Source organism: Pterocles gutturalis, unplaced genomic scaffold (genome assembly GCF_000699245.1).
Source record: "Pterocles gutturalis isolate BGI_N339 unplaced genomic scaffold, ASM69924v1 scaffold7402, whole genome shotgun sequence".
In the NCBI taxonomy this organism is placed as follows: domain Eukaryota; kingdom Metazoa; phylum Chordata; class Aves; order Pterocliformes; family Pteroclidae; genus Pterocles; species Pterocles gutturalis.
In genome coordinates this window covers 42,029-68,236 of record NW_010110112.1, presented here as the reverse complement: position 1 = coordinate 68,236, position 26,208 = coordinate 42,029, and the positions used below count along the sequence as shown (strand labels likewise).

Genomic DNA, 26,208 nt, shown 5'->3' with positions numbered 1-26,208 from the left:
GTGCTCCCTCCCAGCTTCTTCCGCCCCTGCAGACACCGGCACAGCAGTGAAACTGAAGAGTCCTTGACTGTTGTGGCAGCAGCTGTAAACATCAGTATGTTGTCAGCCTTCTTCTCAGCACAAATCCAAAACACAGCCTCTCAGCAGCTACTGTGAAGAAAGTTACCGCTGTGTCAGCTGAAAACGGGACACTGGAGTGTTCAAATCAAATTGTTTGATCTGAAAGCAGAAGCTGACCTGCATGTTAAAACCTTTTTCCTGACAGGTTTAGGTCAATCCCAACGTAGTTGGTCTTTGAGGTGGGGGGGAGGGGGTTAGCATAAGTGGCCCAGAAGTGACGGAGACCAAGCAGCCTGATTCCTCACTCCAGAACATGTGCCAGAAAGCCATAACTGACCAAGGAAAGTGGAAGGAAAAAAAGAGGGACCGACTTAATGATTCAGAGCTGTGAGAGGGTAGCTGAGATTCCTGGGTAGTGCCCAGTGGTCTGTGAGGCAGTGTGGGCAGCAGGAGCACTTTCAACAAGGGAACAGCAACCCTTGCTGATCATATGATCCTCATTTAGTTACCCACGGGTGTTCCATCTGGTCTGTGGTTTATCCTTGCCACAGCTGTATAGAGTCTGTACAGACCTATGTGACTTCTGAAGCCTGAACTAATAAATCCGGATAAGTGTGAGCTGACTCTGCAGAGACAGATCAGATCTCCCTGCTCCCATAACCGAGGGTTGGAGCCTGAAATCCAAAAGTACTGAAATGGTTCCTCATGGCCGTTGAGGTCTCTGGGGGCCATCTGGGTGTTTCTGCACACGTGGTAGGAGGGGTTGTGTGCTTTAGAGCAGGCAAGAGTAAGAGACATTCCTAAACTTCTACTAAGAAGTAGTAGTAATTATCAAGTTACAAAGGGCCTTACAAGGTTTGCAAAGGGCATAAATTCAGAACCAAAAACCACATCCAGTCCTAGAAAATGAAGCTGTTTATGCTAAAATTGTAAACCTCATTAATAGTAATAATGATACCAACTAAACCTGGGATGCTTGCTTTGAATTTCAGTTTATTTTCTTTTTAGAATTTCCACATAAATATCTTCAATCATTTTCAGTAGCCATTCTCTCAAATATTCTGAAACAGAGAGGCTTTGATTCACATGTTATTTGAAAAACTTAATTTATGTGCTGTAAAGGCATTAATTCTACTTTAAAGCTCTTGAAACATCATAAACTGTTTAAACTCATGGGATTTTTGCCTTTTCACATAACTTTCATTACAATAACTTAAAAGACAGTAATTTTAGCTTGCTCTGTATTGCCTTTCCTGTATTTGCCTTGAGCTTACTAAATCTGATTTCATGTCCCTTTATCTACTAGAATATTCTAATGGAAGAAGTGTGGCTCTGGAGTCCCGGAGACTTTTGCCTCATTGTCCCTGACTCAATATAGCCCGTATCTCAGTGGCTTTGGGAATCCGGGGACGCCTTTACACTACTCACTGCCCAGTCAGGGCTTGATGATTGGTATTTATTGACCCCTGATGACCACTATAAAATAAATTGGTGAGTCAAGGCTTAGATCCCAGTTCTTGACAAGAAAATAAACTTCAAAAATAAGTGAGTGGAATTCCTGCACTTCTCCTGGATACATGTTCCTCCTCTCTGACAGTGTTTGCAGTGAGGCAGGAAACAAGCCTGCTACTTGCTGGTGGGGCTGATCTTTCTGCTGAGCATCATTCCTGTAGGCTTTCTGTCCTTGTCCCTTTAATTACTAGTTCTTCGCTAGCACTATGTTCTTTTCACCTGTCCCTGTGCTTTTCATTGCTCTGTTTCCTGTATATTGCTTTGTTCTGCTCTGCCTTGTAGGTTTTTCTTTGCTGACTGCTTTCCATTTGAAAATCTTCTTCCTGAGATTGTTCTCAAAGCTGTAAGTTACCTGAACACTATCAGGTCCTTCCCTTTTACTGTGTGTCACTCCCAGCCCCTCCTCCATTTTCATGGCTGTGTGTTCTTCAAGTGCTTTGTGATCAATTCTTTGTTTCTTCTTCTTTTCCTTTACAGGTGGTGGTTGCCTGCCCTTCTTCTGTGCCTGTCTTGTATCTGCCTTCTCCTCTGACATCAGTTTCTTGCTTTATTTCGCTCTTTTTTCCTTTATCTGTATGACTTCAACCTCAACTGCAATCTCCAGCCAGCCACCTAGTATATTTTCTTTCAAAGAAATCTTCCATGGTCCTCGGTGAAAAGATGTCAAAAGCCAGTTGGCCATCAGAGATAAAGGCTGTGACCTTACAGGTGAATAATTTGATTTGATCAGAGCCTTAATTAGAAGCACGTTTAGGCTCTTGTATATTTTTGTAAATCAATAAGAAACAAGTTTCAGTGTTTAACATCTGTTAAAATAATTGGGTACATGTGGATCTTTATGTTTCCAATGCAGCTTTGTAAATAATAATACTTATGTATGCTCTGTACTTCAGTAACATCATTCCTTTCAGGTCTGAAATGTGTTACGCACTATTGAGTTCCACAGCATTTTGGGAAGGTGTAGAATTATGGGAAGGCATAAACCAACATCCCTGCATCAGGCTGAAGGAACGGAAAGTTAGATTCTCAGCCCCCCTGAGAGTGAGGTCTTGGGTGTGACAAACAGGACATGCATAAATAGAGTATTTTTTAAGAACACTAACCTGTTTGGCCTGTGCACGGATGTGCAGAAAGTTGTTGATAGGGCAGAGAACAGCACCCCGTTAGCCTGGTGTCGGTCCCGTGCATGGTCCTGGATGGTGACAGAAAGTGGCCAACAATTATGAGATTCTTATTTTAAACATGGTTACTGGGTATGCTGCTGGAAGTGTTGGTTCCAGATTCCCGTGTCTTTGCTTTGTGGCTCAAGGAAAAGCCTCATGTGAGCAGTGGAGAGTACCCTGTGGTGCTGTGTACCTCTGTAGCTAAACCCACCCCAAGGAGAGGCAAGATTTGGGTATGGTTTCTTAACTGACATTGTATACACTTCTTTGCACTTGCAGTGTGCAAATCAGAGTGGCTGGTCTTACCACTTAGAGCAACGTAAGTCATCAACAGCTCACTTATGCAGTGTTAAGAAAGCATCTGAATTTGGACACTGAGGCATTTCTCCTTACACTTGACTTGTGCTCTTGCACCCACTGACATGGAAGCAGCTTCTTTGCTGTTCAGCAAGTTGTCAAAGAGAAACAAAGAGACCTCCTCCCCAGACACAGTCAACAATTGAACAACGTTTTACTTTTTTTGCCAGCAAAGGCTTTTAAGGTGTTTACTGGCTCTGAAACATGCATTAAACCATCCGTGGCATATAAAATAAACGCTTAAGTTAGTGTCTCTCAGAAAACAGGTTATAAAATGTATTGGCAAATAGCTCTTAAACTGGCATCCCTAGTGTGTGGAGGTGGATGTCTGCTGCAGGGGAGGCTAGAAGTCACTTTGCTTACTTTGTCTTTGTTTCCATGCCATGCTTCTCTGCTCCTTGTGCCGAGCAGTGGTTTACTATGGAGATTGCTAACATGCAAAACAAGAATAAAAGCTAGCAGGAAATTATTAAGTGGTTTTACAGAAATGTTAAGCTTAGCTCTTATAATAACTCTTCCCCTTAGAATCCTACGCAGCTGTGTTCTTCTCTATTTTTCAGATATGTGTTAACCTCTGTGCTGTGCTCCAGAGGAAGTGGGAAGGGTAATGTCTCTGCTCAGGATGATGAAGTAAACTTAGCAGGAGCATTCTGTGATTGCTCAGCCTTGTAGTCTGGTTGTCCTATGGTGATGGCTGGTATGGTGAGCAGGAAGGCTCCAGGAACGTCTCTTTAATGATCTTAAAAAATATAGTCTGGGTTTGTCGTTGTCCTGATGACTGTTTCATTAATATGTAATCGATTTTCAGCCCTTGGAAAATTTGCTTAATACAAACTGACAGTTCAGCTTTGCAGAGTAATCAACGTGCATCATCCCTGGCTCTGAGTTTTTTGGTATTTTAGGCTGGATGTGCAAATCCAGATCTGCCCAGCCCACCTTGTGCTTTAAGCATGGGGAGAAATTTCACATTACTGAAGGAGTTATTGTATAGTAGTGTGTCTGGCTTCTCACCTTGCACTGACCAGTTGCAAAAACTAGTCTGGAAGGGGTGGTTTAATCTGAGATTATAGGAGAAGGATGTACCACCCAGCAAAGGCTGTAGTGAGGAACCTCATCTTGGATGTCAGGACAGCACATATGGTAGAGGTCTTGCATCTTCTACTTAATTAGTCAGGACAAGCCTTGGATCTGAATGCGAGGGATGGACACATTTTTTTCCTGAAGGATTTCTGCAGTCACAAATTCAGGATTTAACAGAGTTCTTAAATGAATGCTGGCACTTGAGAGTAAATCTCTGCTTCCTAGGGCACCAAGATGATTTATTTGCCATCAGCATTCCCACTGACAAGTCAGAGGTTTTCTGCAGTGGAGGATGAAATAGTTGAAAAGTAGAGCTGTAGAAAACAGCTGTTGAAAAAGAACCAGCCATGATTGTTCCAGGACTTGGAAAAAGCTTCAGAGGTTTTGCTATTCAGTCAAGAAGGCAAGTACTGATAATCCTGTCTACTTTGTATAAATTCACTTCACGAGTATCAGCTCAACAATTAGAGTCTGTCACATCGCCAACAAAAAGAGTGTAATAATGACTGTGAATAGAGTAAGCAAGAATTACAAGACTTGAGTGGATGGTTGATTATGATTCTGTATTTTCCTCATTTCAGGCCAAACTGGAAACACATTACTAGGGTGTTGTGGACAAAATTTCAACTAGACATTTCATCTCTTTGACGCTTGCCTCCCATTATGTATTTCTGGGATGCAGCAATAAGACAGCTCTTCCTAAATGGCAGCCTGGTGGTGCCTTTTTCATTTAAAGCAATGTCCTTTAGAAAGAAGCCAGCAGTTTCTTCTTATTTTAATTTTCCTGGTTTATAACTTTAAAAAAAAATGTTTACAGGAATTTTATTTGGCGACAGCCCACACATCCTACCTAAAATACAATTAGAAATGCTTGTTGGATAGGTCAGCAACAGGAAAATTTTGCTGAAGGACAGGATTTTGCAGCTATTTGCATCTCCTTATGGCTTGTCTGCATTAGAGGGAGCTGTGGCAAGGGAAGGGAAAATTAAATGGCATTTAAACCATCGTGTTTTAGCTGTTTCCTGTCTTCATATGTATCATCCTGTTAGATTACTGTATCTTTGTAGCAGTCAATTCTCAAATTGTCTTGTGGCAAAGTTGATGTCTGGGCCAGGGTTCTAGGTGCTGCTATCGTAAAAATGTCCTGGAAGAAAGGTCCAGAGGAGAACAGTCACTTGAGTTTTCTAGATCCTTAAGTACTTTGACTGTTGCAGACTTCTAATTACAGACTTCTTTTCACTGTGGGAACTACAATAATATTTATATGTTTATTTAATATAAGATAGTCATCAGAGTAAAGCATGTTTAGTATGCATAAATTCTCACTCTGGCATTTTTCGCTGTAGCAGTGGAGCACCTCCCGGAGTGGTCAGAGTTATGATGGTGACCTGGAGGCAAGAAACTCCTAATAACTCTTCAATGCCTCCTACCCGTTCCTTGGTTCCCTAGCAACTATATCTCTTTTTTCCTAACATAAATTCCTCATAATTTTTCACACTCCTCTCCTTGTTAATTATTATTGTTAAAGGCAGGGATAGTAGCACCATCTATCAGGAAGATTTAGGAAGACTGTTGATTCTTCCGTAGCAAGACCATCTTCATTTTATATAGAATTTGCTAAAATTTAACTGTTGGGATTTAAATGTTCTTTGCTAGGTGTCTGACTTAGTCCATACACTAAAAAAAAAAAAAAAAAAAAAAAAGTCTATAGATGCTGAACAACATAAACCAAAATACTAGTAGCAACTTCTTGTCTGAACTCTGTCCATGCTCATAAGACTAGGAGAGCTTAAGTGAGGCAGGGAACCTACAAAAAGCAAAGTGTGTAATTATGGCATTAAGCTGTGTATCGTAATGCCTGTGCTCAATGGTATGAATTGAAGGTTGCCCCAGCAACCTTAATTCTCGCATTTTCTAACTTCTGAATGCTTCTCTTTGAGATTGCTAATAATAGTCTGTTAACTTTTTTTTTTCTGTAGCTAATTATGCAACAGCGAAAAGGTGCTTGAATTCTAGAGATGTGTACAAAGGCCAGTCATTGTCATGAGCAAATTGCTAGTGAATATATGATCATTATGTTGATTTACAGTTATAATTTATTTTTTATTTGTATTGTGGATGCATTTGTGACCTCTTCCCTGTTGTACAAACCCTATGTGATGTGGAACAAAGACACAGCTGTCAGAGCAAGAGGATTAACATCTTAAATAATATTCTATGGATAACACATTGATACGGTAGAAAGAAGAATGAGGAAGCAATGACCATCATTCTGAGCTGTGGTGGCAGGGCACTAGCTACCTGGGTGCTATTGAAGACTCTTTACACCTAGTGTGGCAGAGAGGAGTTTTAAGGAAAGGCTTGAAGAAGGACAGTGTCCTGGCTTTGGAAAGATTTACAGGGAGCAGGAACTTGCAAAAGAAATGGCAAAAGGACAAAGCACAGATACACCAAGAAAAAGGAATGTCAGGACTGTCTTTTTCAGCAAGTGGCACAGCAGTAGACTCTGTGCTATTATCTGAATTAGGAGGTGATGTAAAAGTTTTTGTATTCTTGACAGACCTGTGCTTGCTCCCCACTTTGCTTCTTGTAATAGTTTTAAACAGATAACAGACCTACTGGTTTTGAAGAGTGTTGCCTAGTGCCAATATTGCCTAAATACTGGGATCTCATCTCACCTCATCATGTTTTTGTCACCTTCCAGCTGGATTCCAACAGTTTTAGGTACTTTAGAATGAAACTTCTATCACCTCAGGCACTTAGCATAGGCTGCTGTATGCATCCCTGCAGGAATTATTCTTGCATCGTGAAGGCTGCCTTCTGCTTTTTTATACTGACTTCTGCAGAGTATCGAGTCAAGTGGAGTTGCAGTCTTTGCCTTCACTGGCCAAAGCCCAGGATATGCAACAAATAAGAAATTCGACATTTGTTGTTGTTGTTGAAGTAGGTCTCTGTGCTGTGAGGGATGGTTTGTCTGGGCAGGAGAAAAAGGTTTTGCTGAAGGACCCTGGAATGAGCTAAGGACCGACACTTTCCTAGATCCTGCTGCCACCTGCCAGACAAACCTGCACTCACCTGCTCCAGGCATGGCTGTCCTTTTTGGAGCACATATGGAAGAAAGCCCAGGGCCCACACCAGTCTGTGCATGCTGTCTCCCATCTTCCCTCTTCAGATTTAGCACACTTTAGGAGTAGGCTACCTGTGTCTGTACTATGCAACACTTGTCCAAGAACCTGTGTGATAGCCAAGTAGACCTAAAATATAATTGTTTGGGTTGGAGGAGGTGGTTGGAGATTTTTTAGTTCAAAATGCCAGAGATAATAAGTGCAATGTTAAAACTGTCCTGCCAGCCATGTTTGCTCTTTGATGTGGGGAACTACTTCACTTACTTCCCAGAGAGCCCCAAAACAGCAGCTGCCACAGTCAGGGAGCAGGGTCTGGCAGTAAAGAGGAGATGAGCCAAATGAAGAAGGGTGGTAAATCCTGCCAACAGATGCAGTGGGACTCCTCCCTTGAACACCCTCCCAGTCATACACAACTGGATGTGGTACTCTCAGCTACCCTTTGATAAAGGGTAAAAATACGCGTGTGTGACAAAGTAAAGATTTTTAGAGCCTGGTTATGTTTTTTAAATAGTCTGTAAACTTTGTTGGACTCAGAATCTTGTTTACGGGCAAAGAGAAGGCACACCTTATATATATAAAACCAAGATTTTAATGTAAATGTGACGGATAGTGTAGTCTAAACATTATCATCAGTCCAGATCTAATTATTATGGAAAATAAGTACTTCTATTAAAAAAAAAGGCAAAAAAGAGGGGGCAGTTCAAATTGTTGTATGCAAGCTTCCTAATTTCTACCCCTTTTCTGGTATTGTGCTCTCCCTTCTTCTGGTCCTCTAGTTCCCAGGGCTGGTGGTTTCATTTTGCTGTCGTTGGTGGTGTTGGTGTGGATGTTACAGTAAGTTGTAGCATCTGGGGTCATTTGGGAAGGATAAGACGTCCATGATGATAGTTTTTTCATTCTAGGACCCACTTGGAATTTCTTTTATATGTTAGCTAACACACTTTCACACCTTTCTCTTTCTTCATTGGCCTGGTGTTCCACATTACACCTGATGTTACTGTATATGATGCTTTTTAAGTGTGCTAGATACTATTATTGTGTTCTCTTTTTAAGCCCTAAACCCAACTTTGCCCAGTTCCCCTGTTTGCAGATCTGCATTTCTCTAACTGGTGAGTGGTGAGATGCTTACAGCTGTGCAGTCTCTGATGTTAAGCCTAGCATTTTTTCATCCTGATAAACTGCTATCTTGTATTAGAATCATAGAGTCGTTTGGGTTGGGAAAGACCCTTAGGATCATTGAGTCCAACCCTTAACCTAACACTACCAAGTCCACCACTAAACCATGTCCCTAAGCACCATATGTACATGTTTTTTAAATACCTCCAGGGATGGGAACTCAACCGCTATTATGAAAGTGTCTGCATTTCATTCAAATGATTTATAGACAAAATACTGGTATATTTGGCTTTTGAAACATACCATTGCAGCAAAGATTAGTAAGCACATTAAAATTTTATTCTGCTTTGGTTAAATTAGGAAACAAGGTGCTTTGAGGGTTTACATTGGATATGTTCTCGCTTCAGGGCCAGAGTGGACCTTCAGGAGGAAAGGCAGTACCACCAAGGCCTGCTAAAGCTGTACCTGAAAAACAAGTAAGATCCGCAAATCTATGAGCCTTAAAAAATGTTTTACCCTTCTTTATCTGTGAGATGCAAGCTAGATTCAGTCTGAACAATGGCACATTTTATGGAACTAGTAATATTCCAATTAATTCAATATTAAGAGGTTGCTCTATTCCACTGAGAAGGGAATTACACTAGCAAGTCAGAATAAAAATGGCAGCTAAAACAAAGGCAAAATTTAAGTAAACTGCCAAATGAAAATATTAAAATAAAATGTTTGGGATGTAAATTCGAAAACATAGGCTGACACAGACTGTGAGAAAATTGCCTGCTCAGTTTAGCAAATTCAAGAAAGCCCATATCCACTTAATTAATATAGAAATACAAGCATTACAGAAAATAGTGTTAACTTTTTTACTGTTGGCCTCACAATTATGTTTTTACTGTTGGGCAAATAAATATTTACAACAACCTTATTTAATTTACCTTCCTCTTATTTACCTCCTTTGACATGGATGGAAGAAGGTCAATTTACCTGCCTTTTAACAGGAATGGTGATAAACAGCTTTTCACTCTCTTAGGACAAATCACAGTCTTGTTAAATGTTCCTCTTCTGACTCTTTAAAAATGGAAAGTTATTTGCTTTTAAATGAAAAACAAATGTTAAACCCCCAACAGTTTTTATCTGCTTCACTAGGGAAAACAGCACTGAGCTAACTGGCATCAAATTGTGTATGATAGATGTCCTCAAGCAGGTGTTCATGTGAGAAGCGTTAAATCACAAGCAACTGTTCTACCATCATAGTCTCATGTATATTAGAGCACCTGACCTTCCTTACAGCTTGCCTTATTTCAATCCCTTTGGGGAAAAAAAAAGGGTTCCAGCCTGTGACTTTCCCTGGGTGCCTGGCATATCCAGAATTCCCTGTTACTTTCAGCCACTGCACATTTTTACACAGCATTGTGCATTCTACCTTTGTGGCATTCTGCAGATAGCAAAGCTTTGCTGGGTCCAGTCTCTGTACCTGCAAACAGCTTGCAGTTGTACCCTGGACTCACTGGCAGCTCCATATGGCCATAAAGTTTAGCAGACCCGAGAGAACTGTATTTAAAAGAATGATTGATTTATTTTAAATCAGCCTGTTACACATTTCAAACCGAGGAAGAAATTTTGCCTGGAGCAGTTAAACACTTTAATGAGCAACTTTTGTGTTCTGGTAGTTTATCTGCAATGACAATAAATTGAAATTCAGCCCTGCAGTGATTAATTTCCCATTAATGTTATCATATTGTCCCACCAACTCAAGACCAGCCCAAGAAGAGCAGCTCTCTCTGTTAGGAGAATGCAGATCCCCCTGGCTTTTGCAAGAAAATGGTTAACATTCCTTCAGGAGCCGCATCCCTGGAGCTTTGTTTCTTGAACTAATTTCCGAGTGTAGCTTATAGAATAGCACTTTAGAAGTAATTGTAGATCCTTAACTTGTGCCCTTGAGTAATCCTAAAGTACAGATCATTTGGGTATTATATGGTCAAAAGAAACAGAATTACCAACTTCTAAACTGAAATTGTAGTAGAGTTACTTGAATTTTATTATTAGAATTGCTCCAGTTTTGTTACAGGCCAGGAATTATCTTCAGACAGCAGCTCATCCAGCCCGCTGAACTCCTGCTGGCAGGTGTAGTCATTCAACAATCTTCAGATTTTGGCTTGCCATTTGAGGTTATCTGCTCCGCTCAAAGCACAGTTGGATGGGGAAATGCTGTTTTGTCCTCCTTGCTCAATGTCTGGAGAAATGCCGCTTTGGGAGGGAGCAAAACGGTCACAGTGTTGGTGCACTAATGGACTTGTCATTCCTGTGCTAGGATGAAGATGTCTCAACTGAAGTAGGAGAGGGTGTAGATGAATGCACGGCAGCAAAGACTTTAGTCAAACCGCCAGATCAACTCGAGCTTACTGAAGCTGTGAGTAAAACAGTGCCTGTAGTTGTAATGAGGTGTGTAGAAAACGCTATAAGCTGAAGCCTACCTCTTACCCATTTGTTTTGGAGGAAATTCTGCGAGAGTAAAGCTCCAGTACTTGCTAAATTACATTATCTACAGTGTAAAGTGAAATGACTTTCATCAGGAAAACAGGGAGAATGTGCTTTGAAGCACAGTTCTGGGCTTAAGACAATGTTACTGAATGGAGGTGATCCAAGAGGGGAATGGATCTAGGGCTTCCCTTAGATAAGGAGGACCCCAGAGCCAAGCCTGAGCTTTTCAGGTGCATGTGTGTGATACACAGGACAGAAGGTGTCCTACAATTTTATGGTCATTTCTTCTCAGCTTGGTTCAGTAGGATTGCAGTCGGTCACCCTTGCAACTGCAGTTGTCTCTCTTTTCTTACTGCCATGTAAAACTCTAGCATTGCTCCCTGTCCTCTGAGTAGCTCTCAAAGGGAAGCTATACGTACTTCCTCCTACTCAGGCTAACAGTTTACACTAGGACTATTTTTTGTTCACAGTTGTCAATCCTGTAAGCGCTGCCACTGATCTTATTTTTTATCTATTTTTTAACATCGTATGCTTCAAGACACGGGTTGTCTTTCTTGCCCTGTAGAATGCAGCAAGCATTTTGCAAGTGCTACAATAACTTAGATAAGAATTAACATGACAGCTAAAGAATTCAGGAAAGCCCATTGAAATCCTAAGGTAGGAAGTGGGATGTCTGTTCTGGATTCCACTCTGAGCTAGTTTGGCTCCAAGCATTGTTCTTGAGGAGGCATCAGCTGCACATGAGGTATCTGCAGCAAACTGAACATCATAGAACTGAGTGTAAACCTGGTGATTTTTGTATGCTGTATGTTGTATTAATAGTGGAGTTTTATTTACAATATTATTTTGTTTCCATTCTAAAGGAATTAAAAGAGGAATTTACACGCATGCTGACGGCTAATAATCCCCATGCTCCTCGGAATATTGTCAGATACAGCTTTAAGGTAAGTGTGGTATGACGTGTAAAATCAGGATGAGATTTTCTGCAATTAACTGGTTTTGTGTTTTCCTTTGATTTAAAACCAGGTAAATTTCCCTTTAGTGTGGCTTCATCTTGTTACATATTTACTGCCAACAGTTCCTACAGGGTTTTTGCAGAGTGCAGAAGTCTAAAAGTATTTATTCAGAGGATCTGGGAGTGAACATAATTAGTGCAGCTTATCTCAGGCAGTAACTTTTTCCATTCTATAGTGGTTAGAGGACAAAAGACAATTCTTTAAGCAGTCTGTAAGACAGTTATGCTTCAGTATCCTCTCATAAAGATTCAGTTATTTGAATTACAGGAGAGCTCAGAAGTGTGCTTTGTGAAATCACTAACAAGAGCTCTATTCCTGATGAGTAGGAGTGAGCCAGGGAGGGTGCATCAAAGACTGCCGGAAAACATCCAAGGGTCACACCTTCACATTTCTGCATGCAGACCATATGCTGCATTACCCTGGAGGAGCCTCGTCCTGCTAGCATGTACAGCTGGCAACACAGGCTGCTGCAGGGGGAGAGTGGAATGATGGCTTTGCCTCCCACTCCTCCCTTGGAAGGGTTATGCCTCCTGAAAGAAAGGACACATAGACAGCTCCTCCAGCTCTGGCATTGGATTATCCCCAGCCTTAGGCAGGCAATGGACAACCAGGTGAAATATTCCCCAGCCTGACTTATCTCTGTGCTACTGTAGCTGGTTTGACCAACCATTACATGAGATCACCAGAGAAATGAAATCAGTCTTGTGGAAGCAAATGAGGTCACTTTCTGGAGTTGATGTTTTCCATATTTATGTGATAGAAACAGATGACGAATGATCCACATCTTCAAATCCTCCACAGTGACTGGAGTGGGCTCAATGCTATTCTCTGATGGGTACAGAAAGCAGTCGTATTTTTACGAAGAAACATTGAAGCCTCTGTGGTCTGCAGAGCCTTCTGGCTGCTTTTAGGTGCAGATCAAAATCTTAGTACAGGTTGAGCCTAGGTGTGTGCCTGCACTGTGCAGTCATCCACAAGCAAGTGCCAATCAGGATAGCTTCAAACAGCTGAACTAGTTAGTACAGTGCTTATAACCTGGGCATGGTGTTAAGAGCCTGTACTGTCTCCAGATCAGAGCTGCTCTTTATGTATGGTGCTGCTCTTGTGTAGGTACAACAAGTCATTCAGGGATCTCAGCACAACAGGACATGAGAGTCTCTTAGGGAGTGCTGTGTAATAGAGGTCCACTAGAACTATATTTAAACTCACTTGCTGTGGCAGTGGTGAAGTACTAGAGATTTCATGCTCTTGCTTCTTTTCATTGTAATTTTAATTTATTTCAGTGTACTGAGATATAAATACCTGCTGGAAGAAATTCAGTGTAATTGTGCCAATAACAAACATATATTTACCAGTATGGATCTTCTTAGATTTAGCAATTTAGGCTATGCAGTATTTCTGGTTTAAAGTATTTTTTTCCATGCTCATTTTGTTGGTTTTGTCCTCTTTGTAGGAAGGAGTATACAAGCCAGTAAGCTATGTGGATCAAATGGCCATTCACTTCTCTTTGAATGGAAACATGATACTCAAAGATTCAGATGAAGGCAGACGGCAGAGTATCAGATTAAGCACTGAAGCAGGTGGGTTTATTATCTGAAACCACAGTCATTTTCAGCTAGGCACTTACTCAGCTTGAGGGAATGATCATGCTTCATCACCATAGGATTGAACAGCTCCTATTTTGTCTTGCATTCTTCTTGGGAAACAAAAGCAGAAAAAACAATCAGTCAGATGTTTGCCACAGTGTAGAAAACAGTGCATGTTTTTTGAGCCATGTGAACACTGATACTGAAATTTTCAGAGCTGTTTAGTGTCTTTTAAACATCTTCCCTTCCCTTTAGTTGGACATACATGTCTAAACTCCTTAGCCTGTTTTGAAATTTTCAGCCATGACCTAAAGTATTAAAATATAAATGTTTGGAGGCTGGGTGATCATTCAGGAAACTATCATATACTTGACCAATTCTTACACTCTTACCAGGACGTTTACTTCTGGACAATGTGAGATACAAGGTACTGAGCTAATTGGACCTCTGATCTGGGTCACTATCACCATTCTTAAGTTTTAGTTAAAAACACCTTAATCAGAGGCTGAACAGTTCTGTTGTTAGTAAAGAGTTCTAGTTTTGAATTTTCAGTATGGAAAGATGCATTGCCTGGTGATTTTCTCATATTTCTGCTGTTTGTGAAAGGAGAAGTTGTGTCACAAAGAATGTTCTTTCAAGGTGGTAACTATCAGGTGTGATGATACCACTGGATAAGCTCCTGAGAACAATCATTACTTGCAACTTCTGAGGGTCAGTGCCTCTTTTATTTTACACTTAACAAAATGTGCATGATGATTTGAAGTAGGACACAGGATCTTCAATGCCATGAAAGCATGGATTGTTGTTATTGTCAGTGCTTTTAGTAGATTCCAAACCAGCTAGTTTCAAGCAGTTTGTTGCTAGCACAACTACACACTCAAGGCTGTGACTGAAATGTAGACATTCATCATTCTCTAACAAAACAAGCATATTAATTTTTATAAACAAGATCAAACAATGTTATAACTCTTATGTGCCTTGAAAGCATTCCTCATAGTGGTACCTAATTGCAGACATTTTTGGAGGTTGGCAAGGTCCAGACCTGAAGGGATACCCAGAAGCAAAGCCACTCAGATCAGAAGTGGATTTCAAAAGTTTAATTTGAGTCAAAACCAGATTTTTTACTTCAATCTGGACAGAATTACTGCAGCTTGATTCTAGTAATTACGTTGTCTCCTTTTGTGGCTTTCAGGAAACAATCACCTTCCAAACTGCGGGTTGATTATTGTGTTGTCTAGTGAGATAGCATTAGAAAAGTGTGCATGTGTATATTAATGCTTCAGAAGACAGATGGACCTGCAGAATATGGGATAATATGTCCTGTTGTTCTGGTTTACTCATTTCTCCTTTCTATTACCAGAAAAGGCTCCTGTTGAGACTTCTGCAGTAGCATCTGAAGAGGCAGAGGTTAAAGATGAAGAAAGCATAGAAGATACTCAGGTGATTCTCCATAGTCAGCTGAGAGCTGTCCATTTTATGTTTAATATTGGACTTGAAATTCCTTTATTATAAAATGGGATTGCTGAAAAGCTTCTGTGTTTGATTCTTTTGTGTCTGAGATGTCTCCCAGTCTGGCATATTCTAGTGAACAGTTGGGGTCCTCCTGCCATTTTTCTGTTTGGAGAAGCTGTTTAAGGGGGTGACAGGTCCATACATACCAAGTCTGTCATTATCCAGATATTGTATCAAGATAGAGTGTAATTTGCTGGGTTCTGGAGCCTTCCTGGACAGCATATCTATTCCTGAAAGAGAAATTGGTAAAAACCAGTGTGTAGGGGTGAAAGCAGCAGGCATAACTACCTGAAATAAGCAGTGAACTGATTTAAAGGCAGTTGGCTGATCAGAACAGGAGTGCGCTGTGAGAAGTTTGTTCTTATCCACACAGTGTCAGGCCCTGGAATCAAGTTCAGACTGGTTTCAGATAAAGCTGACTGTCTAGCAAGGAAATGAAAACATGGTAGTGGATCTCTAACACAGTCTTCTGGTCTCTGAGTCCATTTTATCAAAGATAGTCATGCTATGTTATCCCATTCATGTCAGGCTCTGTTTTAAAGTAACTTCAGTTCCTTTCCATATTCCCATGTAGTTACTGTTCCAGAATCAACTTGTTCTGATAGCTTTTATTCTCCTAACTGCCATCTTAAATATTGAATCTTTAATCACAGTCTCCACTAGGCATCAGAAATACAGCAGTCTGCGAATTGCTTCTGAAGAAGGAAAGAAATGTCTGGCTCTTTCAGGGTGGAGACACTGCTTTTTTTTCTTGCAGGCTGCAGGAGAGGAAGAGGCAGAGGAGTCAGGAGCAGCAGAAGTATCTGAGGCAGCAGAGGGAGAAGAGCCTCATCCCCCAAGAGTGAAGGACCAGAAGCTTGCAAACCAGTTCAACTTCATTGAGAGAGCTTCAAGGACGCTCAACAACCCTATGCGGGTATGCTGCCGTTTCCTTTAGTGACTTGGAAGATCTTTGCTTTGGGAGGGCATGTGGATAATCTAAGTTTGTGTCATAATCTGTGATCTCTGTAGATACTATTAGGAGAAAAAAAACAATGAAAATTATGAAAATAGTGACAGAAAAACTCTTGCCTCATGGACTGCTAGACCACCTACAAGAAGTTTTGGTGCTATTGTAAATCCTGAAACCTCTACTTGGATATAACATTTTTTAGTGTCTATTTTCTCATCTGAAAAAAGTACAGAGCAATGGTTAGGGTAGTAGCTGAGGGTCTGGAATCCATTAATTCAATTTCCTTTTGCCACAGAGACCCTTTATGACCTTATTCTTCAATTCTTACTTCAATTCTTACCCATGGAGCAGGGATATAAGTGCCCCTATATTAAAAGGATAAAGGTATAACAGACCTAGGTAAGTATGACAGATCTTTACTGATGCTATATGGCACATCCCCCTCTCACTCCGCGCATGCACTTTCCCATCACTACAGACCCGAGACCTTATGTTCTTGCCCTTAGCTTTTTGCTGAGCCTGCAGCCGTTCCCAGTGAGTGTGTCTTCACAGGGCATCCTGACCGAGCAGTACCGATGATGCTGGCCTCCAGTTGAGTGCTCAAAAAGCTTTCTGAGTTGGAGATTCAAGTTACAGAGAGAAAATGCTCTTGTTTTCCTTGCTGCCCCAGAATCAGAGTGTATACATCTTCACCAGATAGCCTGCCTGCTTTTTGCAGCCATACACCTGAAGTGAGACGCCTTTGCATCTGACGCGCTTGGAGAGATCTAAGAGTTACTGTGTTGCTGAAGCTAGTACCTCCTAGAAGGAATACCCACTAGTAGAGATGGAGGATCTCAGGAGAGTTTTTTCCAACAGTGGGGTACTTACTGCAAAGTCTGAGCTAAGATTCGGCATCTTTCAAAAATCCCTGTGGAGGCCATGGAACTTATTTCTCTATCCCCAGATCTGCATATTCTCTTCCCATTTATTTTACTGGGAGATGCTTGTGTGCCTCTGTGTGATTCTGCCTTTGAAAGCAGAATGTAAACCTCAAATAGCTGTGAAGTACTGCTGTGTGCTGTACAGCTTGCACCCCTGAGACTGCTTCATTTCAGAGGTCAGTGAAACGCTACAGGCAGATTCTTAAAAATATTCTGACACAACAGTTTTTTGAAAGCAAATGCTGTTTCATTAAATGAAAGTTTCACGGAAATATATTCATTTATTTCAGAATGTTGATGTAAAGATGAGAAAAGTATTACTTCAATAACATCAAATGAAGTTGTTATGAATTATAAGTTATCATTCTGTTCAACTCTTCTGTCTGCTTTTTGAGTTTTTAATATGTAGGCAAAACTTTTCAAATTCGGTTTTCATTTATGATATAATGATACCATCATCAGCAGCAGAATGTTTCAAATGGTACAGATGAAGCAAACCATTCAACTCCTTCAGAATTAAGTACTGAAATTAAATATTTTAAGTATGTTGGAAAAAAATCACAAGGTCTTGCGAACCTTCTTTTGGTACACAAGAAATTCTGTTTGTAGTTGCATGATCACCGATAATGTTTGTGCAGTGCTCTAAGAGTCATTTGGACGTTGAACTTATCTTAGATCAATATTATTCTAACTACCTGCTATGAGAAGGCTGTTTCCACAGCTGGACTATGTAACTGCAGAGAGTTTCAATGCAAAGATTATACTTCTTTATGTTTTTTCTTTATTCAGGAAAGAGCGTGTCAATCGGAGCCTACACCTCGCAAAAATTTCTCAGCCACTGCTAACCAGGTATATCCTTTTTGCTTTTTAAGTTTTTTTACAGTGTATTTAGGAAACTGAGATATGAGAAAGGGAAAACCAAATTGCTATGTTTGCATTGCTTGCAGTGGAATGAACTCCCATATTTGATCTCTGGTTTAAATTTGAGAGCAAACTAGTGTGTCTGTCTTTTCTGCCTTAATGGGTTAACTTGCTAATGGTTTATATTTCTAAGGTCAAGTGTCTTTGTCTAGCTGCTTTTAATTGATCTACTGCTTGCCAGCCACACTGGCCAGTCTGTTTTAGAGAGTCTTAAACGAGTGGAAATGGGGAAACCACAGTGAGAGCATGATTCCAGACGCAGCAAGGGATGGACTGCAGCTGAGCTCTACAGGAACAGGGACACAACTGCAACTGCCTCTTGCAGGCACTAACGCCTCCAGGGACCGGGCTATCTTTGGGGTAGGGACAGTCCTGTTGCTGAAGATGTTCCATCACTGTGTGGTGGGTGAGCTGGTTATTTAGGAGGAGCTGTGATCCAGCATTCAATACTTGTTCAGCTGCAGGACATCTCCATCAGCTGATCCCATCAGAGGCAGGTTCAATGGGGTCTCAAAATGCTGGAACACAATAATAAAAAAGCACTTAGGACATATCTGCATGCCAGGTCCACTTTGAGCACTGTGTTTAGAGAGTGAAGACCTCTGAAGATTCCTTTGTACAGCCAGGAATTTACAAGGTTTCATGGAGGTTTTGGGAGTGTTGTTAAGAATTTGATATAATGACATGGTGTTTTTTACTTTGTCTAAGTTTAGGTGTATGTGAAAGTAGGTTTTTAGAGCCTGAAGCTGAATACTGTGAGGACTACAGCATAAGGAATGTGGAAGGCCCACTTTAAGCCTGTTGCAATAGACTTAACTGTGGTTTATGTAGTGGGAATGTGCCTATTTATTGATGATGAAGAACTGTTCCAGAATTGTTATACAGTATTTTCTCCATCTCTTAAAAATGTAAAAAAAAAATTATTTTGTGTGACATTTTACACATGAAATATGCTATAGCTTTCATTGGAAAGAGAATCTAGTCTATTCTGCTAATTCTCACAGATATTTACAAAATGTGTTTGTCTTTGTCTCTGATGCAAATATTGTTTCAAACCAGTATACCAAGCTGGTATTTAAAATACTGTTTCACTACCTGTGTACCACAGGAACACCCAGAAGAGAGTATAGGGTAATGGCAGCAACTTAAAAAATGCTATTATACTAAAGTGATTGGAAGGGAAGCAAAGGTGTCTCTGTCAAGCTGGAAACTGTAACCCAGTCTATTCCCAAACTTGAAATCAGAGTATTTGGCCTGAGATCTTCCCTTCCTCCAGCTGGACCTCCCTTTCATTTTTTTTCTGACACTGAGGTGACTTGAGAGTTAGAGAGAACAGGACTATTTAAGATAATCAGGTTGTCACTAAAATTTTGCATGAAATGTTTGAAAACTAGGAGGAAAAGTTTTCCCTTGTTTTCTTTTTATTCTGTTGAAAATTTGAGTGGATATAAAATAATATTTTAGTGTAAGTTCTTTTTTTTCCTCAACTCTCTCTTTCTTGTTCTTCCTTATGCTCATAATTTCATCTTCCAGAGTTTTCTGTTCTGCTCCTTCTTCTACACTTCTCATCACATCTTCTTTGTCCTTTCCCTGATGTTTGGAACATCTTCCCACCTCGTTTCCTGATGCAAATTTACAACACAACACAGTTTTTTTGCTAAAGGTTTCTGTTACCTTTCTTTATTCCAATGTTCTGCTCTATATTTTGTATTCAAATTATACTCTCTCTCCTAAAATTATATGTCAGAATTAGATTGCCTTTTGTTTTGTTTTGAAAGTAATGTACCTGCTTCGGCTACAGTACTAGCACTCCAATACTAATGAATGATTCTTAAGTAGAAAAATTACTTTTGGTTCTCCTCAAGTAAGACATTCATGGCATGTGGCGTACCAGAAGATGTAAAACTGCTCTCAGTTTCCGTTTGATCATATGGTGCAGAGTTGGAGTCCAAGATTTAAATTGTGTTAAGCAGCTATAATTTAATTTTCCAACACCACATGAGAAATGTCATAAAGCAGATGTTTAATGCATGCTTCCTATTAAACACTGGTAAATTAGCCAAACAGAAAGTCCTACAAAAAAGATAGAGTCAAAGCACCAAGAAGAGTGTTGGCAAAGGAAATTAAGAATGCAATAATATGTTCTTAAAAATTAAGACACGCCTCATCAAGCTTTAAAAATCCTGGGCTTCAATCCTTCACTTTTTGTGCAACAAGCCAGCTGTCTTAATGTGATTCCAGTGTCAGTGTTAATATGAGGACAGTCGTATTTTTGTGATGGTGTAGATGGCTGTTTTCTGGAGTATAATCAGGTCCTGATAAATCCTGCCTCTGTCTGTCTCTCAGTGGGAGATCTATGATGCCTATGTGGAGGAGCTTCAGAAAATTGAAAGGTCAAAAGAGAAAGAAAAACCAAAAGCCCAGGTTGCAAAGAGAGAAGAGGAGAAGAAGAAGGGAAGAAAGTTAACGTCTCTGGAGTCACAGGTACGTTTCATAATGCTCAAAGAAGACTGCTCAGAGTAGTGGTGGATGCATCCATAGTGCAAGTCGTGAAACTTAGCAAGTCATGCTGTCTGTGTAGCTGGTTGTCTCAACTGGCAAATAACAACCCTAAGCAATGCAAAAATTAGCTGTTACTAGGAACTATCTTTCCAAAACAGGATTTCCATTTTTACTGTACTTTTTATGAGAATACAAAACAGTATGAAGCCATAATCTTGTCTTCAAACCTAATTTCCAAATTAGATTTATGGCTTTCTTTTTTGTGCATTATCATATTTGTGTCCCATTTTTTTATTACCAAGTGAGGGATAAAAGAATTAAATAAGTAGACTGTGTGACTTTTCAAACAATTCTAGGTGATGCAAAGGTTTTAAGTACAATCTTCCAATCTGGAAGGAAAAGACAATTAGGATTCTTTCAAAATGTTACTGGAGCACTGTAGTGAAACACATTTCACTGTTTTTTTATTATTCTAATGATAATGTTATAGAATTATAGTTTATATATTTTCTAGTTATATACATAGAAATGGCATGTAATATTTAATTTATATAAAAGTTAGTAATAGTTAATTGAAGTTGAAGCCTACATACTTAAAATTGAATAATGATTTTGGGAGGCTTGACCTAATTTGCGGTGGGATCTTTGCTGCATTGTTTATACCTTTAGTTGGCAAGTGGCAGAAGTGTCTCTCTCCAATGTTTAAAGTGCTATGCCACGGTCAGTAATTACACAGCAAGGTTATAGATGAGTCATGGTGATACATTCATCCCAAGAGGAGGTCAGCCACTGTGAGTCCTATGGAATAGCAGAGTGAATGGCAAGGGCTGCTGAACTGGAGTAGCCTCCGTTAGTCTGGCTTCTCAGAGTAGCAGGTATCATGACTCCTGCCAAATGCCGAGCTGGTGTTGTGATCTTGCTGCGAGGTTGATACTGACTACTAATCCAGGCTGCCCTGTCAGGAGTAGCCTATGAGTTCTTTGCAGGGATGACACAGTCATTCCCCTAAAGTGACAATATCCCCATCTTAAAAATATAATCCCACTTCAAGCACTGAGAATACAATACGGCAACCCTGAAAGAAATTCTTCATGTTCCAGAATATTTTCAGTGGCTTCAGGAAGTTTCTACTGGGGTTTATCTAGAGCTTGATGTATACAGAATTGTGAGTGGTTCTTTCCCTGTCAGTCCAAGTTAAACCATTTAGAAAGCAAACTGAAATAATTTCTATAATGACTGGAGCAAAAATGCAGTGTGAACTATAATACAGAAACATGGAAGTCAGTTCCTAGCTTGCCCCTAGAATAGGTGTAGATATGTCAACCTGACTAAGGTCTATGTAATAGAAGCTGGCTCCTGAAACTCTCTTTAGCACTTTCATACCATATGGCTGATTCAACTGTAGAGGATTTGGCTAGTGTAGCTACCCCAGCAGCACTGTGCCATCAAAAGTTTTATAATATGAACAGGACAGGAACATGTTCTGACAGGCTTCTTCCTGTGAATTGTGCCATTGAAATTCACAGTCCTTTTGAAAGCTAATAAACTTTTCACCTGAGTATGTTTTGGAGAATTAAGCTTGAACCCAACAGTACAATTATGGGCTTACAGGATGGACTGCTAAAAGCTGATAAGGAAAATGAAATTAAAATATTACCAGTGAAACCATATTGTAAAAAACCTGCTGGCTCCACAGACAGCAGAGGGAAGTTGAAATCCAGGCACCTATGATCCCTCCCTTTGGTGCTTTGCTTTTCACTCTGACTGCATTCCAGGGGGCTTGAAGGAAAATCAGAATGTCAATACACTGAAAAAGTGAAAGGGAAAGCTTCTTTATGCAGAGCCAGTATCTCAAATTGAGGCCTTCTGTGAGGCTGGTGGACCACCTTGAAGCGTATGAAAAACCTGCTAATAATTTTCTAGTTATTAACGGGAAAAATACAACTTGAATTAATCCAAGGCTAAAATCAGTCTTACAACAGGCATTACATCTGGTCCTGTGTAGGTCTGTAAATTAAAGGTTGATGGCATCAGAATCTGTACTCCTGGGCTTTCTTGAATTATGAACATGACAGTAGATTCTCAGTGCTGTTCTCAAGAAGTCCTCCCACAGACGCAGGAAAAAACCTGAAGAACAGGTTACCTAGGGACTTGCTGGCCTTGCAAGATGTCACTCCCCAAAAGGTTTCCAGTGCTTGCATACCTGAAGGTATATCTGCATGCCTTCACATACACAGGCTTGCCAATTTATGGTGTTCCCTGGCCGGGAGGACAGGATTTTCCAGAGTATCACAACAAGTTCCACAAGAGCTGGACAGTGAACTGTCCTTTGCATGTTGGTTATATGAACTTATGATTCTATGAATGCATCAAGCTGGAATTACGCAGTGATTGACTGAAGGATTTCTAAATCCTGCGATCTTTACTTAACACATGAGACCTTAAAACTCTCCAGGTAGAGATGAGAGGATGCTCATGCATGATCAAACATCTATGATTTCATTACTGAAGCTAATGAACTGTTACCAAGTGAGGTGAGATGAGGGAGGGATCATGTGTGTGCTTTCAGCTTATCCCATCATGAGGTAGCTTGAATGAGTTGAGGAAGATAAGACTCCAGCTGCCTTCACAAGTAAGTACCTTCAAACTGAGCTGAGTCGGGAACATGCACAAAAGTTACTGCAGCTCAGCTGTGGATGGTATCTTGCTAACCTTATAATAAAGTAATTGCCATAATTCAGGTGCCCTTATCATTAGGTGCTGGTGAGGAGGTTCAAATTATCCTGTACTCAAGTTCAAAGGATTCAAGTTTTTCAGTCACACAAATTCTGAAGGACTTGTAAACAGGTAGGAAATACATTTTCTTTTCCTGTTTTTCTTTTCAACAGAGTGATGATATAGCCAAGATCACAAAGGCTGCTAAAATAATGGAGCGTATGGTGAATCAGAACACATTTGAGGACATTGCAGAAGGTATGGCCCTGTGAGGAGATGCTTCTGACTCAAGCCATAACTTCTGCTGATGAGTGGTCACATCTGTAGTGAGAGGAGAGGGGAGGGGTGGGGAGAGGAGAGAGGAGAGGAGAGGAGAGGAGAGGAGAGGAGAGAGGGGAGGGCTAAAATGAGCAGGGCTAGGAACCTGCTGATTCATAGAAGGCAAACAGGACGGCAGACCACAGGCATTCAAAGGGCATGCCGCATCAACCCTGCTCTGAGCAGTTTGGGGCCAGCAGATTTGCCCTCCCTTCAAGCACTTCAAGCACTTCCCTCCCTCAGCAGGTACTTTCCTCCTGGATGCAGGTGCAGGTGACAGCAGCCAGTGCCAAGCAACTCTGTGCTGGTATTCAGGTGCCACACATGGTGACATACTCAGTCTCAATGTTATTTTGCAGGTTTTTCTATCTCTGCTGAGGTCCCTGCTGAAAGGCCTCATGTAGCTCCAGGAGTGGCCTGAGGTCACTCCTCACTCCAGGCACCTGCTTCTTCTTCGTCCCTTGTCTGGTTTTGGATGATCAGCTTTTTTTTGTGTGAGGACTTGGTGCTTAGTAAAATGCGTTTACAGGACTTGGGTGCTGGTTTGGAGTTGAGATTTAAGAACTGAGATAGTTTTTGTACTAACAATTGCGTTGCGCAGAGGCTGTGAGGATAACAGAGTGTTTTTTTTAAAGCTTCCCTGGCACGGCACTATGCTGATTTATTTCTTATTTATTCACCAGGACCTTTTCCTTGATTTTTTTTATTTTAGATTTTAAATATTTTGAGGATGCCTCAGATGAATATAGAGACCAGCAAGGAACCCTCCTCCCACTCTGGAAGTTCCAGTATGACAAAACCAAGAGACTTGCAGTTACTGCCATCTCCTGGTAAGTCTCTTTATTACAAACTTGCTCTCAGCTGTTCGCAGGGGAGTGGAATAGAATGTCATTTTCCAGCCAGTAAATCAGCCTCATCAGGGGCCCAACTTCAGTGCCTCTATGCAAACGCACATAGCATGGGAAATAAACGAGAGGAGTTAGAAATGTGCGCATGCCTGCAGGGCTATGATCTTATTGGCATCATGGAGACCTGGTGGGATGACTCCTAGGACTGGAGTGTTGGAATGGAAGAATAATGGCTCTTTAGGAAGGACAGAGAGGGTAAACAAAGAGGGGGTGTCACCCTCTATGTCAGTGACCAGCTAGAGTGCATGGAGCTCTGCCTTGGGATGGATGAAGAGCCAACCAAGAGCTTGTGGGTCAGTGTCAAAGGGAGGGCAGGGACAAGTGACATGATAGTGGAGGTCTCCTACAGGCCACCTGACCAGAAAGACCAGATGAGGCCCTCTATAGACAGATAGGAGCAGCCTCATGTTCACAAGCCCTGGTCCTCATGGGAGACTTCAACCACCGTGATATCTGTTGGAGGGACAACACAGCAGGGCATAAGCAAGCCAGGAGGTTCCTGGAATGTGCTGATGATAAATTCCTTCTCAAAGTGATAGAAAAGCCAATGAGGAGAGGTGCTATGCTGAACCTTGTTCTCACCAGCAAAGAAGGGCTGGTGGGGAATGTGGGCAGCCTGGGCCGCAGTGACTGTGAAATGGTGGAGTTCAAGATCCTTAGGGCAGTGAGGAGGGCCCAGCTCCCTGGACTTCAGGAGAGCAGACTTTGGCCTCTTCAGGGATCTGCTTGGTGGCGTCCCGTGGGATAAAGCCCTGGAGGAAAGAAGGGCTCAGGAAAGCTGGTTAATATTCAAGGATCACCTCCTTCAAGCTCAGGAGTGATGCATCCCAACAAAGAGGAAGTCAGGCAAGAACACCAGGAGGCCTGCAAGGATGAACAAGGAACTGCTGGACAAACTCAAACACAAAAATGTAGTCTACAGAGGGTGGAGGCAAGGACAGGAAGCCTGGGAGGAATACAGAGAAATTGTCTGAGCAGCCAGGGATCAGGTTAGGAAAGCTGAAGCCCTGACAGAATTAAGTCTGGCCAGGGATGTCAAGGGCAACAAGGAAAGCTTCTCTAGGTATGTCAGTGATAAAAGGAAGACTAGGGAAAACATGAGTTCTCTCTGGAAGGAAACGGGAGACCTGGTTCCCTAGGATCTGGAGAAGGCTGAGGTACTCGGTGACTTTTTTGCCTCAGTCTTCACTGATGAGGGCCCAAGCCACACTGTCCAAGTCACAGCAGGCAAAGGCAGGGACTGGGTGAATTAAAAACTGCCCACTGTATGAGAAGAGGAGGTTGGAGACCATCTAAGGAACCCAAAGGTGCACAAGTCTGTCAGACCCTGTGAGATGCATCTGTAGGTCCTGAGGGAACTGACGGATGAAGTTGCTAAGCTACTGTCCATGATATTTGAGAAGTTGTGGCAGTCTGGTGAAAGTTCCCACTGACTGGAAGAGGGGAAAGGTAACCCCATTTTTATAAAGGGAAAAAAGGAAGAACAACCTGGGGAACTACAGGCCGGTCAGTCTCCCCTCTGTGCCTGGCAAGATAATGGAGCAGATCCTCCTGGAACCTATGCCAAGGCACGTGGAAAATCGGGAGGTGACTGGTGACAGCCAACAAGCAGTCTGGTGAAAGTTCCCACTGACTGGAAGAGGGGAAAGGTAACCCCATTTTTATAAAGGGAAAAAAGGAAGAACAACCTGGGGAACTACAGGCCGGTCAGTCTCCCCTCTGTGCCTGGCAAGATAATGGAGCAGATCCTCCTGGAACCTATGCCAAGGCACGTGGAAAATCGGGAGGTGACTGGTGACAGCCAACAAGGCTTCACTAAGGGCAAATCATGCCTGACAAATTTGGTGGCCGTCTACGTCGGGGTTACCGCATTGGTGGATAAGGGAAGAACAACTGACATCATCTACCTGGAGTTGTGCGAGGCCTTTGACACTGTCCCGCGTGACATCCTTGTCTCTAAATAG

The 26,208-nt window shown here is 41.4% G+C and overlaps 1 protein-coding gene across 1 annotated transcript in view; it reads left to right on the top strand.

Moving 5' to 3' along the window:
* Positions 1 to 8,073: 8,073 nt before the first annotated feature.
* The window catches only part of DNAI1 (dynein, axonemal, intermediate chain 1), a gene marked incomplete at both ends in the record, with an annotated part of 49,759 nt that continues 31,624 nt past the window's right edge, over positions 8,074 to 26,208 (top strand). The window contains 11 exons of the mRNA XM_010073216.1: positions 8,074 to 8,131; positions 8,821 to 8,889; positions 10,722 to 10,820; positions 11,755 to 11,835; positions 13,361 to 13,487; positions 14,854 to 14,933; positions 15,763 to 15,921; positions 17,670 to 17,729; positions 20,148 to 20,285; positions 23,192 to 23,276; positions 24,049 to 24,166. Of these exons, the coding sequence (XP_010071518.1) occupies positions 8,074 to 8,131; positions 8,821 to 8,889; positions 10,722 to 10,820; positions 11,755 to 11,835; positions 13,361 to 13,487; positions 14,854 to 14,933; positions 15,763 to 15,921; positions 17,670 to 17,729; positions 20,148 to 20,285; positions 23,192 to 23,276; positions 24,049 to 24,166 (1,074 nt within the window). The remainder of the gene's footprint in view (positions 8,132 to 8,820; positions 8,890 to 10,721; positions 10,821 to 11,754; positions 11,836 to 13,360; positions 13,488 to 14,853; positions 14,934 to 15,762; positions 15,922 to 17,669; positions 17,730 to 20,147; positions 20,286 to 23,191; positions 23,277 to 24,048; positions 24,167 to 26,208) is intronic.